This window comes from Dipodomys ordii, unplaced genomic scaffold, assembly GCF_000151885.1.
Source record: "Dipodomys ordii isolate 6190 unplaced genomic scaffold, Dord_2.0 Scaffold1, whole genome shotgun sequence".
Taxonomy (NCBI): domain Eukaryota; kingdom Metazoa; phylum Chordata; class Mammalia; order Rodentia; family Heteromyidae; genus Dipodomys; species Dipodomys ordii.
In genome coordinates, this window is record NW_012267217.1 from 48057141 (window position 1) to 48074020 (window position 16880).

General features: G+C 34.5%; 1 protein-coding gene across 3 annotated transcripts in view; it reads left to right on the forward strand.

Annotated features, from left to right (window-relative positions):
* The first annotated feature begins 4233 nt into the window (after positions 1 to 4233).
* The window catches only part of Spag16 (sperm associated antigen 16), a 775427-nt gene continuing 762780 nt past the window's right edge, over positions 4234 to 16880 (forward strand). For all 3 annotated transcript variants that reach the window (XM_013028752.1, XM_013028820.1, XM_013028896.1), the window contains exons 1-2: positions 4234 to 4360; positions 15743 to 15789. In XM_013028752.1, the coding sequence (XP_012884206.1) occupies positions 4234 to 4360; positions 15743 to 15789 (174 nt within the window). The remainder of the gene's footprint in view (positions 4361 to 15742; positions 15790 to 16880) is intronic.

Genomic DNA, 16880 nt, shown 5'->3' on the forward strand with positions numbered 1-16880 from the left:
TTGAGGCTTGTCTGATGTTTTGGAAGTTATGGTTTTGGGGAACAAGAATTAAGATATGTCATTCCATCACTTTGTATTAAGGGTCCAAATTATCAATTCAACTCATCACTGTTGACTTTAATGGTATTGACCTGATAGAGACTTGGTTTATCAGCCTTCTCCAATGAAAAACCGTTCTTCTTCCTCCCACCATCTCTCCATCAATTTTAGTAAGGAATTCACTGTAGTTAGCCCATAACTGAAGGGTGAAGAGTTATAGTCTGCTTTCTAGAGTGACCATTATTTATGTATTAATTGCAACTATTTTTTACAGGAGGCTTGTCTAGTTTCCATTTATTTATCAACATACTGAATTGTTTATGGCTGATATTTAATGCTGCATAATATTCCAACTATATTTTCATTAATTTTGTTCTCATTATCTTACTTTGTCCATTGGCAACTCTCTCAGTTGACTGTGTATTTTGCCATAACATCATGGGTTATGACTGAGAATTTAAGTAGAATAGAACTTTTAAACTTTATGGAGCTGTAACATTCTTCACAGTCATCTTGTAAATTCCTAGCCCAGTATTAGAATTAGCCATTTTTTCCAAGAAACCATTATTATTATCAGAAAATGATAAAAGAAAAAAGATCAGAGTATTGTGTTCACTTTTTATTGTTTTCTTTTACATTTAATTTTATTTTGTTTATTGTTGGTATCTTAGCTTTCAAGATACTTTATCTGAGCTTGGATTTTCTCTTAATTTAGACAGGTCTTTCAGATTGATTCAATAGTGGTAGAAATTTTCTTTATATTTCCAAGTTTAGTATAGCACTCTTAGGACTTAAATGCCAAAGGACAGTACAAGAGTTCTCTTTCTTAGATTCCCAACAAATCTCGAACAGATTTGGCTCTGTTTAAAGTAGTGATTCCAACTTTTTTAGTGAAGTCAAGAGAAATAAGCTGCTCTTTGGGGTTAATATTCCATCGTATATTTCACACCACAGACAACAGCCTAACAATATGGGAGAAGTAGATCTTCACATGAAGATTAATGAAAAGGAAAAATATATAGTGTATGATTGGAATAACTACTATTATGTCTATGAATTCAGAATTTCCAAAACTGGCTACCATTCACAGTGAAGTTTTGAAAGAAAAGAAGAAAGCTACTTTTCTATAAAGATGTATCACTAAATGGCTTGAACTGTATTGGTAAGAAATGGATGCTCGTAACTTCTGAAAATTGAATAGTACTTTGCTATATATTTGCATATGAGTTTTCTCTGCTTTGAAACTACAAGTGTAGAAAGTACATCCATTGTCAGATTTTATTCTGGCTTTGCTTTTATAAATAATTTTACTTGTACATAAAGGGAGAATTTAGGCTTGGAGTATATTAAAGTTGTTGTCCTTTGTGATTGCTGCTTCATTTTCTCTGTCTCCTTTGGTTTTCTTTATTGGCTTTCCTCAGGGATATATTCAAAGGGAAAGTAGACAATTTGCAACTCATTCATCAGAGAGGTAAAGCACATTTTCTTCCTCTACTTTCAAGGAAGTTTGTAAAATGTAATAAAAAGGCAAGGATATAGGATTAAAAATAAATCTTAACTACTATGACATGAACTTTTTGTTTTCTCTTGGTGATGTTTTAATATCCATTTTTAATTAAGCAGTAGGTAACAATTAAAATTTCAATCTATATTGACTATTCTAAAATACATTCTTTGCAAAGACATATAACTTTTAAGCTATTTAGAAGTCATTTGCTTTCTGGTTTTTATCTGAAGGGAATTATTGTTTTTGTTTACATTTATATATAATATATTATTGCTTTAAAATATTGCTCACTTATTGTAAAGATCAAAATATTTATAAAGTAAGATGTTTTCTTTTAATTTGACTTTTTAGAAACATTGGTAGTTATGTCTCTATGAAATGCATTTTAAGTTGTTGAGACAAAAAAATCTTAGGTGACTTTTAAGTTTGAAACCCATTATATGGATTTAAAGATTAGTGATTAAGTTCAATCCTTGGTTATTTGAATTCTACATTTTTGTTATTTGATTTTTTTTTGTTAGACAACTTTTTAAAAGATTTTTTACATGAATCTTTCCTACTTATCCTTATACATTGGACCCTAGTTTTTAATGATACTATTAAACTATTCATTCTTTAAAAAGTATTGGATCTTTCTAAAAATATTTAATTTTGTCTTAAAATTGTGTCTATATATTTGTTATAATATACTAGTTTGAACTTGGTAATATTTACATTTTTAAACAAATTTTATTCACATTAATTATTAAAAGCATGTGATGCACAAGACATGATGATGGTACTTTTTGATTTACTTTATATTTTACATTTTATTTGTTTTTAGATATTGTAAGATATTAAATATTTTGAGAGATTAGGCTCCTAACATTGAGAGAAAATTATTTAAAGTATAGAAGAACTAATATATAAGCCTATCTGTAGAATGCAACATACTACATTTGTAGTCTAAGAAGATCCCTTGTAACAGACCAAAAGAAAAAAAAATACAGGTTTCTACATGTATTGCTAGGTATGAATAAAATTCAAGGCCTACGTTGACCACTCCTTATCTATGTCTTTCTTTTTAGGGCTAGCTTTATAAAGAAGAACCTCCAGGATGGACATAATGACTCTTCCTGAAACATACTTTCTTTTAAATCAGATAATTCACTGATTTCAAAATTTCTCTCCTGAATTTTTAGTCTTTTGCTATTGTTCCTTGCACGTAATGAGTGCTCCGAATGCTTGATGTGAAGTCAATGATAAAATAAAGGTTAGAAAATACATACATGTCAGGAATGAACTCTCCAAATATTGTGTATTTAATAATTCTAAAATCAAATTTATTAGAAATAGCTAGCAATTCTTAGTGCTACTGTATTAGTATTATGTTATTAATGCTTTGTCGATTCACCTTTCTCTGTTCAATTTCAAGTAGGTAATATTATTATTTTACAAACAAGGAAACAAGCCTGGAAACATTAAGTATTGGGCTCAAGATTAATGCAGCTTCTTTGTATTCAACACTCATGTTCACAATCACCTTTAGAACTTACCTTTTTTGGGGGGGTGGGGGTCATAACTGGGAGCTTTGAGTCATTGTTTAATACCTGGTATTTATAAAGAAATACAAAATAAGGCCAGGCACTGGGGCTCATACGTGTAATTCTAACTACTCAAGGAGGCTGAGAGAGATCTGAGGATCGGGGTTTGAAGCCAGCCCGTGCACTTAAAAACCGGAAGTGGAACTGTGGCTCCGAGTGGTAGAGCGCTAGCCTTGAGCAGAAGAGCTCAGGGACAGCTGCTAGGCCCTGAGTACAAGTCCTATGACCCACTAAAAACAAACAACAACAAAAAAAAAAGAAAAGGAAAGAAATATAAAATTAAAAAGAATCTGCAAGGAAAAAGGCTTTGAAAATGCTTCTTATACACAATATTAACCTGAAGAAATTCCTGTCATAGCAGTAAGTGTTATTTGCCACATGATTGGGCAAATAGCTATTATACATTATATAGGGCCATTTTTGGGGGGAGGGAAAGGCTTTAACTTAGCAAAAATCAATGCTACAAATGGATGCTATGGAGATTCTGCTACATCCTCCAAACAAAAACGTGTCTAGAGAAACACATCAAAGATTATAAGACATGAATTGACTTAGGTGACCACAGCTAATATTTGCTAAGCATCTGAATTACATTTGGCAGCTCTATCAATTATGATTATGGTCAGTCTATCAATTATGATTTCTAATACTTGCTTTTCTTCCTGCAGGCAAAGATTATTTTTCTCTTTTCCACACAGTTTTCCCTGGAAGCATTTGGAGATCTTCAAACATCTAAAATTCAGGGATTAATAATGGGCTTGTAAGAATCCAGAGACAGGCAATTCGGGGGAGAAAAGAAAGAAATGTAAGGATCAAAGTGTAAGTGAACCCCAAGTCGTCTCAGAAAATGTAATCCAAGAGGACTGCTTCTGGCATCTTGTCCACTCCGAGAGCTGCTTCCCGCGTCCTGAGCCCTGTGGTAACTAGGCAACGAGTTGCCCTGGTAACCTGGGAAAACACTGTGAACTCTGGTCGGCCTGGGTGCTTGGGTCTGGCAGGCGGGAAGAGGTGAAGGAGGCTAGTTCTCGCGAGAACCGAGTGAGGCCTTAGCGAAGCCTCCTCGCGCAGAGCCAGCACCTCAGGGACGACGGTGGGGCCTTGCAGATGGCTCAACAGGAAGGGATGAGTTCCGCCCCTGTGCGGGTCCTGGAAGAAGCTTTGGGCATGGGTTTGACGACGGCTGGGGCAACTACAGATGAGGTGGCCGCAGAGGGCATCTACTACCTGGAACGTATCCTTCTGGTGAAGGCCCGCCGGCCTGCAGGGGTTGGGCCGCCTGGTGGGCTTGGAGGCCGTGGCCACGGTTTCTCACCAAGAGCGCCTGTTGGGGTCACCATCAGCCTGGTCCCCGAGAACCCCACTGACTCCCCCTTCCAGGACCACAGCCTTAGCTGCTCGTCCTCTTCCAAGAGTTGGGAGACAGGCCAGACAGGCACTTGGTAACCTCCCAGTATGTGTTGGATTGAGGGCTGGTATTTGTGTTTAAGTAGGTAACAAATGGAGTTAGCCCTACTGGCATTTCATCTTGCTCCTAAACTAGCCCTCGAGGTTTTAGGATACTCTTAAGTAATCTCATCTGGCAACACTTAACGAGACTAGGGCAGGCCCCTGTAGCTGAAGGTTCAACTACCCCATCTGTGATTCTGTAGAATGGTCTAGTGGTCCAGAGTTTGTTTCAGTAGTATTGTACCCCGGGGCGGTGGTTTCAACTTTAGCTGTTTATTAATAACAACAACAATAACAGTAATGATTAAATGATAGGATTTTTTCTTCTCTTTTTGAGACTCGAGAGGCTAATGGAGAAAGTATGTTTTGATGGGTGATTCTTAGGAGAAATACCAGAAACACTGAATAACTTTATGTGGATGATTAACTTTTTCTTTGCAAGGCATTAGAGGTCCCTTGTTCTTGGTTTGTGTGTGTGTGTGTGTGTGTGTGTGTGTGTGTGTGTGTATAAATCTTACAAGAGAGATGGGGAAGGCTTGTGAGAAAAAAACATCTAACTCCATTCTTCAGATAAGAGAGAGGTGGTTATCTATTTTGTTCCTAAAGATATTAAGGAAATCCCAAAGTGTCCTTGATTTTTTTTTTCATTTTTTGTCCATCATTCCCCTTCACACAATTTTTCAAGAGTTACAGCAGTGATTCATTTTGTGAGCTTTGGCAAGGCTGCTCAGGTTTAGTATACAACCTGTTAGCAAACTATGAAGAATTTAATGGGAAGATTAGAGAAAATATCCCCTATTTCATTGGATGAAAAATTGAGTTTTATAGGAATGTAAGTTTAAAAAGTTTGAAATCAGTTTAAATGAAATAAATGGGTGCTTCAGTGTCATAAATGATATTTTATGCTTCATTTTCATAGCTTCAACAGGCTGTCTTTTCCAGTAATACTCCTTTTAAACTAAAAATTGATTCACATTATTCTTTCTGAGTTCATCTACAGTTGTTAGTGAATGGTAACAAATCATCTAGTCATTTTTGTTTTCATTAAAATGAATTCTGTAAACACAGTTTAATTATTAACATGAGACTAACAGTGTGATCATTTTTTGCAGTACATGACAGGATTTGTGAAATACATGATGGCATTCTGACTCAATGAAATTTTTAATGATGAAAACTAGGTTTCTTAATTTGTAAGGACATCATAGATTCAAAATTGCCAGCCTTTGGTGGTTTACATCTGTCATCAAATTGTTATGTTTGCATCCAGCTTCAAAAACAAATACTATTATTTTTAGGATTTTTATTATCCAGTTTGTGAGTTATCTAGCCATTTTTCTTCCATGTCTTTTTGGTTGAATAATTGCTATTTGGTGTTTCAACCAAATTTTCCATAGAATAGTAAAGTTAAACCATTCAGCTTTGTTATATGCAATGTTTACCAAATACTTATCCAAGGCTTTTTATGGGAGAAATCATTTCATGAATTAATACAGGCTGGAGCTTGAACTCAGGGCCTGAGTACTGTCCCTGCACTTTTGTGCTCAACACTAGCACTCTACCTTTTGAGCCACAGCTCTACTTCTGTCTTCATTTTTTTTTTTTTTGGTGGTTAATTAGAAATAAGAATTTCATGAATTTTTCTGCCTGGCTGGCTTCAAAAGGTGATCCTCAGATCTCAGCTTACTGAGTAGCTAAGATTGTAGGCATAAGCTATGAGTGCCTGTTAAAATATATTTATTTTATTAGAATTCATCACAACTTGGATGAGATTTTTTTCCCATTGTACTAGTAACCAGGGGCTACCTATTAATGTGTAGCTGTGGATATTTGGGAATACTCAATTCCAATTGGCAGATACAGGATAGAAAAAAACATTGTAATAAGAGAGATAAAGGTTGATTCTTTTGGGGACTGGTCTGGAGAAAGACTGTTCAAGGACGAGTAATGGAATTACATGGACTCTAGATAGATGGAACTTTCAACATATTGCTTTGTTACTTACCTTCTTTACTCTTTGCTTCCCTAGTTAGCTTTCCTATTTCTATGCATTCTAACACTGAGTACTTGGATTCTTAGGGCATGAATGTAAGTTTGCTGGTCACTTCAGAGGTCTCTCCTGTACTTAGTTGCAATTTCTCAGGAGTGAGTGAGTTTAAGCAAGTCTTTTGAGGGCAGTCAGCTCTGGATTCAAGGCCAAAGTTTGCAGCTGCAAAATGGAGGATCCTAGACCCTGAAATAGTGTAATCACAATTGGCTGATGCTAACAGTAATGCTTTTCTTCTTAAGGAATATCTGTAATCTTTGAATATTGAAGTGCATTTTTGTCTTTTTATGATTGTTTTCAGCAGTTTTTTGTTTTGTAAAAATAAATGCTGTTATTGAACAAGTGAAAAAATAGACAGCTAGTATGAGATTTGTAGGTTTTCTCCTTTGTCCTTCTTCATTTTCTCTTATTTTTTTTTCCTAATCTTTCTTTACTATTTTCCTTAGTGTTTTTTTTCTTCTATTCTAAAAATGTACTTCAGTGAACAGGCAAATTCTCAATAACTGTTATGTTCTTAAATAGTGTATTGTCTGTTATAGTTAGAAAATGTAATTTATCCAGGAGTCCTTAGATACTACCTGCATATATATATATATATATATATATATATATATATATATATATATATATATATATATATACCCTGCATAGTTTCAGATAAAAGTATAGATAACCTAAGTGTGGAATCTAGACTGTGAGCCATGTTACTATATAAAGTATCAGATATTACATGTGTGAAATTTGTAGCTTATTTAGAGAGAGAGAGAAAAAAATTGTTCTGTGTCTTCAGATCTAGGCTAAGTTTAATACGAATCAACCATGGATCTTTAAATAAAGATTCTAATATTTAAATCCAGGTTAGGGCTGAGTGTCTGCATTACCATGGACTGCTGTCACTGTTATCTAAGGCAAGAATAGCTATAGCATTTCCACTATTAGAATTTTTAGCGGCTCCATGCCACTAGTAAGAGTTCTGAGGCCATATGAGGATGTGACAACAAAGTGTCAGGGAATACACACACCAGAGGGGAAAAATCAAGTATGCCATTTATTTTCCATCCTTGGTCTGTATTATTCAATTAACTTTATTCAGGCTGGTATTTCTAAGAAATAAGATGACTGCAATTTTTAGTATTTATAGAACTTTTACAATTTTATATTTACATGTTGATACGGAAGATCCAGGTTAGATTTTATATTGACCTCTGTGAGCATGGGCTCTGGCCTGATGGGGAAGACACAAGTGAATTCTGTATATGGCAGCTTTGGGAAAATATGTAAAATATAGTTAGCTATGTTTCACTCTGGTTTTTATATAATGATACTGCTGCTTGCCATGATTGGACCTAAGGAAAAAAAAAAACAACAAGAACAGAAGAGACCAGTGTGTGAGGAACTTTGTGTTCCTTTTGTGCTCCCTTCAGAAAATTGTTCATTAGTTTGTCTCTGGCCCATGTGGATGATTGCTTATGACCTCATGATACCAGTTGTCACCACAACCCCTATTGCATTAGTTCAGCTGAAATGCTTCTGAGGCATGTGGCCATAAAGTTGTGTCATTTGAAGTACTATTATAGTTTTCATGCTCTCTTGGCAGTTTCAGTGCAGCTGTTCCATCCATTTATTTATTTATTTATTAAGCAGCTACAATAACAGGGCCTAGTGAAGGTTCTGCTAATACAGAATTAGTCTACTCAGGGTGACTAAATACAGTGTGAAAATTATAGTATGAAAATTCACAAGTCTTCTCAAGTTCCTTTCAGAACAAATAATGAAATGGCAGAGTGGGAATCTTGATTTGTTTCTACACTGTGACTTTATAAAGATCTGGCCTGGAAGTAGGTTATACTGTGGGTGGTGACTTCAAGGCAGGCAGGAAAGGAGAACTACAAAAAGTTTTTAAAATGAGAACAGACTAGGAAACTAGGCACGGTTAAGACTGAGGTGTCAACAGCAAGAAACAGATCTGTGGGCAGGAAACAAGGTTGGAAACGAATTTTGCACATGGGGTTCTATTATGTTCTTTTACTCAGACAGACCAAGAATCTTAGCTGTTTTTCCAGTGGATAAACAACTTTGCCTGAAAACTGTGATCCGCTTTCTTGAATGGTTTCTCCTGTTAGGATAACCTAAGAGATTAATTTACAGATGAGAAAGTTGCTCAGTAGAAGTACAAAAGTAACAAAGTATTTTATCTTTCAGACAATTGTTGATGGATTGCCCTTTTCTACTCTGCTGTCCAAAGAAGTGCTTTCCAAACTTTCACACAGGGTGTTCCTTCAGTTCCTTTTTCACTCTGTCTTTCTATCTTTCCATCTGCCACAAAGACCGAAGTGGATCAATATCTATAAAATACGGTTCTCTTTATGTGTACCCAAGAGTGTAATTTCTCGGAGGTTTTGGAAACAGAGAATGTTATACATTTTCTAAGAGACTTGTCTGTTTTTATTCAGGGGATACTAAATTGACATCTGATAACAGTATCATCTTTTCCCTGACTGCTGGGAAGATTGGAGACGATTCTGTTTATGACTTAAAAAGTCAGAGAGATCTATGGTATGTGCTATATCTTTTTTTTTTTTTTTGGGTCCGGTCATGGGGCCTGAACTCTGGGCCTGGGCTGTCCCTCAGCTCTTCAGCTCAAGGCTAGTGCTCTACCACTTGAGCCACTTCCGGCTTTTTTCTTTTTGCTTATGTGGTGCTGAGGAATCGAACCCAGGGCTTCAAGCATGCAAGCCAAGTGCTCTACCACTGAGCCACCTTCCCGCCCCGTATGTGCTATATATCTTTACCCTTATTTTACTTCTACTGTTTTCCTTTCTCCTCCAGTATCCACATTCATCCATGATTATGTATTGTATGATATGTATATTTGTGAAGTACTGAAGAATCATTTTAGGATTAGTTTGTACATTTGTGTATCCATGGGTTAGTAACTGGCCATATGATAGTTGATACAAATATATAGACCACAATATACCTATTTCTTCAATAACACTGAAACATTACATTAACTCAGTTTCTTTTGGAAAGATTTCCTGAAGATTCATATTTGGGGATTGAAAGATACTATCCAGACTGTAGGTGTTCTGGGTTTGGACCTTTTATTTTTTAACTTTTTTATCTTAATCTTTTAGTTTTTGGTTCTATCTCCTATAACTATTTTATGCTCTCTCCTCCAAGGTCTTCAAATAAAGCTCTTTAGGTGATTTAGCTGTTGGCAACATATGTCTTGAAAATTTAGGACACAGATATGTTAGTTCTCAGCTAGGGTATTGACATACAATGCATATGTCTATTGTGCCACTGTAGTTGTATTCATGGCATTTGTATTCAAGAGATGTGTCTCTGTCACTCAATGAATGCTATAGAATATTAGGTAAATTTCTTAATTTCCTTGATTTAGTTTCCTCATTTTCAGCTTAGAGATGACTCTATGTTTACTATTGACCTTACAGGGTTTTTGTGAAAATAAATATCATTATAGTTAATGTGAAAGTATTTTCTTGCTTTGTAAAGTACCAGTTATTATCATCTTTTTCAATTATATGGAAACAATGTATTGTTATTAAGTTCTTTTGCCTAGAATATTTACTGGACAGAAGTCATACCTATTGTATTGATATTTTGCATGTGTTGAGAACAAATTGCATTTTTTCTCTCTGTTGCTTTGTTCAATAAACCATGTAGCACCTCACAAATCCAATTCTTGGCATATTTATAATTTTAAAGCCCATCTAGATTATTTTATAACACTTCTGAGATTTATTATGGCATGAATGTGAAGGATCTTACTGCTTTTCTGGATTTAGAGACAAACAATTGCTTTCAAAATCACTTTGTAGTATCTGTCTCTCAGAAGTATATACTATTCTATAAGATAAAGGTTAACTTTCTCTGCCTTAACTTTGGAAAATGTTAGCTCAATAAATAAACTATATCATAAAATATAAATTAAAACTAATGGGAAACTTAGTATGTCTTTTATGTTTCACTTATCTTAATCTACTGAAAACTTAGGATAGTGGCTACTTTTGAGATTTCTTCATGGATACTCATCTCTTACCAGAGTAAAGAAAATAGTATTAAATAGTTACATAGCATTCATTATAAGCCAGTCACCACCCTAAATGCTTTGCTTAGATTACCTCTACTAGATGATATAGTAGCTTGCCAGCCCAGAACATGATGGCCAGTGCTCCCTACCCCTCGGTAATCATGCTCTACAAGCTCCAAGTGATGCTGCGGATTAAGCCCAGGCCTTTATACATGCTAGGAAAGTATCTTAGTACAAAGCTGCATCCCCCCTTACTTATGCTATTGAATAGTCCCCACATACTAAGTATTGAAAAAACGGTCATGTGTAATTTCTAAGACTTTGTTATAAAAGAATTCGGGTTTCATTATTTTTTAGTTTTTATTTTATTTTATTTATATTTATATTTTATTTATTTTATTGTAAAGGTGATGTTCATCAGGATTACAGTTACATAAGTAAAGGTAATGAGTACATTTCTTTTTGGGCAGTGTTACCCCTCCCTTGTTTTCTCTCTCTTTCCCTCTTCCCAACTCTCCCCCCTCCCAAGTTGTAAAGTTCATTTCCAATATAGTGTCTAGTGAGTATCACATTGGTTCCCCCTTTTTCCTTTGTCTCACTATTTCTGTGATTCCCCTTCCCTTCCCCAAATCAGATATACTTATATACAAGACAAAGGGTACCAAAAATCAGAACCAGTGACGATGGGGAATAAACTAGAGGAGAAAAAAAAATAAAAATGAAAGACAAAAGAAAAAACTGCAACAGTACACTCAAAAAAAAAAAAGAAAAGAAAAACAACCTGATGTTTCTATTTTGTGGAGATCATTTGGATTAGCATCATTTTATGTGGTCATATGTACATAGCTATTGGTCTATAGGATATCCTAGGCATATACTAATTATTACAAATGAATGATACTATGGAACCTACGTTTCTTAGGGTCTGGCTTAGAAATGTTCAACATCTCTGGCCATACCAAGAAATGCAAATCAAAACTACATTGAGATTCTACCTCACCCCAGTTAGAATGGCCATTTTCAAGAAAAGAAATAACAGATACTAGTAGGGAGTTGGCCAAAAGGGAACTCTACTACATTGTTGGTGGGAATGTAAACTGATTCAGCCACTCTGGCAGCAGTGTGGAGGTTCCTCAAAAGACTACACATAGAGCTCCCTTATGGCCCAGCAGTTCCACTCCTGGGTATTTAACCAAAAGCTAAAACACAGTTCTAAAGCTACCAGATCATACACTAAAGCTACCAGCATAACTATGTTCATTGCAGCATTATTTACCATAGCTAAGATACAGAACCAAACCAGATGCCCCTCAGTAGATGACTGGGTCAAGAAAAGAATAAAATCAAGAAAAATGTGGTATCTATACATAATGGAGTTCTATACTTCCATCAGAAAGAATGACTTCACCTCATTCATAGGGAAATGGGAAGGTTTCCTTTTCTTGAAGTGCTAGTTCTGCATGTGCAGTAGTCACCAAATCTTGAAGGTGCTCAAGCAGCTTGTGCAGAGACCCACATGAGGAGGAACCAAGGACCTCAGTCCAAAACTAGTAGTGTCAGTGGGCCTTCTTTGAAGTAGATCCTGCCTCTTTAGCTCAGCCTTTAGATTATGGCTACCTTGCTGTCATCTTGCCTATGACCTCATTATAGACCCCAAATCAATATCTTCCAGCTAAGCAGCTAATGGACTCTTTGGTTTTTGTATTATTGGGAATTGAACTCAAGGTCTTCTGTGCATGCTGGGCAATGTTCTACTACTTGAATTGTACTGCCACCAACTTTTAAAATTGGATCTTGCTATATCTTTAATAGGATTGTGGAACTCACAGTCCTTCTGCCTACTCATGATTACAGGTATGTGCTACCACACTTGGCTAAGTGGCTAATGAATACTTGACTCACAGAAATGATGAAATAATAAATGCTTATACTTGACTCACAGAAATGATGAAATAATAAATGCTTATTGTTTCCTTTTTGGATGTATTTAGTACATTGTGAAGTGGTTGCCACTATTGGAGCAAGTAATGTGTCTACCTCACATAATTACCTTTTTTGGGGGTGGGGAAGGTACCTAAAATCTCTACTCTTAGAAAATTTTACTTATATGAGATATTATTATTAGCTTGTCATCATGGTTTATATTTGGTCTCCAGAACTCACTTTCCTTATCATTGGAAATAGATGCTCTCTCAGTTTCTTCTCTTCATTTGTTTACCCCTCTACCCTGGTAACCACCCTCCACTTTCTGTTTTTGTGAGTTGAATGTTTTCTGGTTTCCAAATATATATGAGATCATATTTTCTGTGTTTCATTTATTTCACTTCCAGGTTCATCTATGTCCTGGAAAATGGAAATATTTGCTTATTGTTTCTTAAATGCCAAGTTTGGGGCAGTTTATTATGGAGCAATAAATAACAAATATTTATTATTGATATATTGGGATGCTAGTATAAGCAATCTTTTAAAGTATCAGCATTGCTTTGGACTGTAGAATTGGACAGATGTTGGAAATCTATGTTAGGTGTTAACGATAAAACAGCCTAACAGATTGCTACTACAATCCTGCTGTTCTCTAGGGATCCTGCCTGACAAGAGACTGTTAGAGTGAGGAAAATGCAATTGGAAACTGTTCTGCAGCAATAGATATCACATACAAGTAGATGCTTACTGTCTGCAGTACTTACTGTGAATGAATTAAAACGATGTGGTAGATAATAGATGTATTGCTATATTCTGTGTTATTGTTCTTTTATTTTGTAACGAGTTGTTTTTGACCCTAATTACTTTTCACCACATTATTGGGAGAGATACTGATGTTTGAACATAGAATACTGTTGGTTTTTTTTTTTTTTTACAAACATCTATTATCTGAGAAGTGATCATAACTACACTAGGCTAAAATGTTGCCTGTAAGTGACAGGGATAAAGACAGTGAAGAGTGATTATTTCTGATGAGTGAAGCTAGATAACAAAAATATATTTAGAGGAATATAAATCTGTGGGAGATAATTCGCAAACAATTCAAGTAACTGTGTAGAACTGGAATCACATACAGAATATGGAGAGACAGCCTGAACTGCTGGGGTAGATTCCACTCTGGTCCTAACTCTGGATCCTTGGGTCTGTGATTCTTGATTTGCAAAATGGAAACAATAATAGTTTTAGCCCATAATAATAATAGTTTTAGCCCATATACAGGATGATGACCAAATGATTTAGTATATGAAAAACTAATAATATGTGGTTCCTATTAAACATTATATATTATCTATTCTTTATTCTTGATTGAAATAAAATAGGTTGTCCTGTACACTTTTAGTGAAGCCTTGCAAGGTAAAAATACTAACAAAGGAAAGAATTTTCAACAACAAAGTAAGAGGTTCATCTTATCTTTGTTTTACATAATGGTCACTATACATAAAAGTGTTTAATGCAAGCAGAAAAAAATATTAAAGATACAACCTCCACAAATCCTAGAAAAAAAATCCTTGAAAAAATCTAATGTTCATTTTTATTTTTAATAGTTTCCTTGAACCTTTTATTTGCTGGTACAACAGCTTGCATTTTTGAAAGTCTTATAGAAGTACTCTTGGATTTCTTTTTTATTAGAATCATTTTATTGATAATTAATTTCTTTTTATTTCACTTCCTGGAATAAATTTATTTCTTTAAAAAGTTTTTTAATTGTTATTATAAAGTTGATGTACAGAGGGTTATAGTTAACATAAGACAAGATAAAGAGTGCATTAATTCCCTCATTCTTTCCCAGTTTTTCCCTTTTAGCCTTCACGCGAAAGTTGTATAGTTCATTTCAACGTACTGTTCGGTAAGTACTGTTGCTGCATGTTTTTTTTAACTTTTGTCTCTCCAGTTCTGTCTCCCCTTGCACTCCCAAAGACATATAAATGAACAATCAGAACAATGAAAACAAAACAAAATATCAAAAAAGAAAAAATCTTTTGCTTCCATTTCCCGTAGTTCATTTCAATAAATAATATTTTGTTTGATTAGATGTACATAGGCATTATGTGTTTCTTTTCTTCTCCTGAGTATCCTCCTTTGGTCTTACTGTGTGTGAATGCTTAGAGTCCTGTATAAGTTAATATGTCCCATTGTATTTTAGAACTTGTGCATATTAGGGTGGCTTACCTCATTTAACATGATTTGTTTTAGGTCCATCCATTTCCCTGCAAATGACATAATATTATTTTTTCTAATAGCTGTGGATAGTTAATTTCTTAAGCACTTATTATATAACATTGAATTATGATTGCTATATAGCTTATATTTAGTTAAAAACTAGGAACATTTCCTGCACAAATCATTTAATTAAAAGCTAATGTATATAAAGAGATTTAAGTAAATTTTATTGATGAAAGCATAGAGGTATGTTTTTACCTTTTATTTTGAGGTCTTGTACCTTCTGTTTTGTCTTTTCTGATACGTCCTACCACATAAAGTCTCCTAGGTTTGGGAATACTGACTCGGAAGCTCTGCTATTATAGATAATCCTTAAAAATTTATCTCTTTCTAATTTATATTCTTATGGACATATAGTAATTTAGTATAGGTATCTATCCTAGATGTAACTGGAAGTCTATAAATATTAGTCAGATGTGTATAAATGTGGTTTTTCATTAATTTGAAGAAATAAAAATCCTAAACTATTTTATATATAAATGTGTAGACTGTCTAGAAAATGCAAAGTTTAAAAAAAGTGTATGTTTAAGTCAGTGCAAGTGGCTCTTGCCTATAATCCCAGCAACTTGGGAGGCTGAGATCTAAGGATCAAGGTTCAAAGCCAGCCTGGGCAGACCCATGAGACTCTTATCTCTAATTAACCACCAGAAACCGGAAGTGATGCTTTGGCTCAAGTAGTAGAGCACTCATCTCCAACTGAAGAGCTCATGGACAGTGCTAGGCCCAGAGTTCAAGACCCATAACTGACCAAAAACAAAAGTGTATGGTTTACAAATTTCATATATAATTAGATCTGATACCATTTAAGGTAAATGATATTGTTCCATATTTTTGAGATTAAACCTTAACAAGATATTCAGATATCACCATAACTGAGCCATCTGAAGATGATTTTGAGTATGAAGAGGTAATTTGTTAATTTTATTCATTCTATAGTCATAAAAGTCATCTTCATGAATTATTTATTTTATGAACCATGTAAATATTTTATTTTCCTTAGGAAACACTAATTTGTAGTTTAAGTTAGCTGCAATCAACTGGTTAAATGTGAATTATGGATATTCCAATTAGTCTGGGAAAAACTTCTTACCTCTCTTTCTTCCTGTTAATGGTTTTTGAGATTCATCTTCTTATTACCTATCTTATGGATACATGCTATACACTTTCATTTCTGTCCCGGAAAAAAAAGTATCCTATTATCCAAGCTGTCTTTTTGTTAATGATTCTCAGATCTTCATACTCAGTTGGAGCTTGGAGTTCTTGCATATTTCTAGCTCAATTATATTTCTGGATCTCAGCGCTTTAATTGAATTAATTGTTCCAATGAAACCTACCAATACTTGTAAGAGAAAGACACATATCTCAAAACATTTTTTAAAACCTTATGAGACCTATTATTACTTCTGAGATTTGGAGGATAAAATCACTTCTGGATAATAGAAACTGTGAGTAACACTGAGTGGAGGAAAGCCTGACAATACATTTTAGACAAACAAGAGATAACACAAACATAGGAAACAGGATATTGGTAAGAATTACGTTTTATATATAAAGTTACTGAATGATTTAAATGTAAAAGCCTGACAAATAGTTGCTAGTATCTAAGAATCATGTGACTAATGGAAACTCTCATCAATATAATTACCATGAATTTCATTCTTCCAAGATTTTAACACTTAGGCAAAGAGTGTTAGTTTACAATAAACTACATATTTACTGGGGCTGGTTGTTAAGAATGAGTAATAGTGGAGGAGACCTGGGATAGGCATCTAGACAGTATAACATTATTTTTCCCTACCAGTAGAGTTGTTAGACTATTTATCACTGTATATAAAAGTAATTGTCCATAAACAAATCTTGAATTCACTAGAAGTGACCTTGAGTCAATTTACCAGGAAGTCAGAAATCAACTTTGTTATTCATTTTCTAGAGATCTTTATATTGATGCAACTTCTTGTGCTATGAAGTCAATTTCTTTGATGTTTTTGTTTGTGAAGA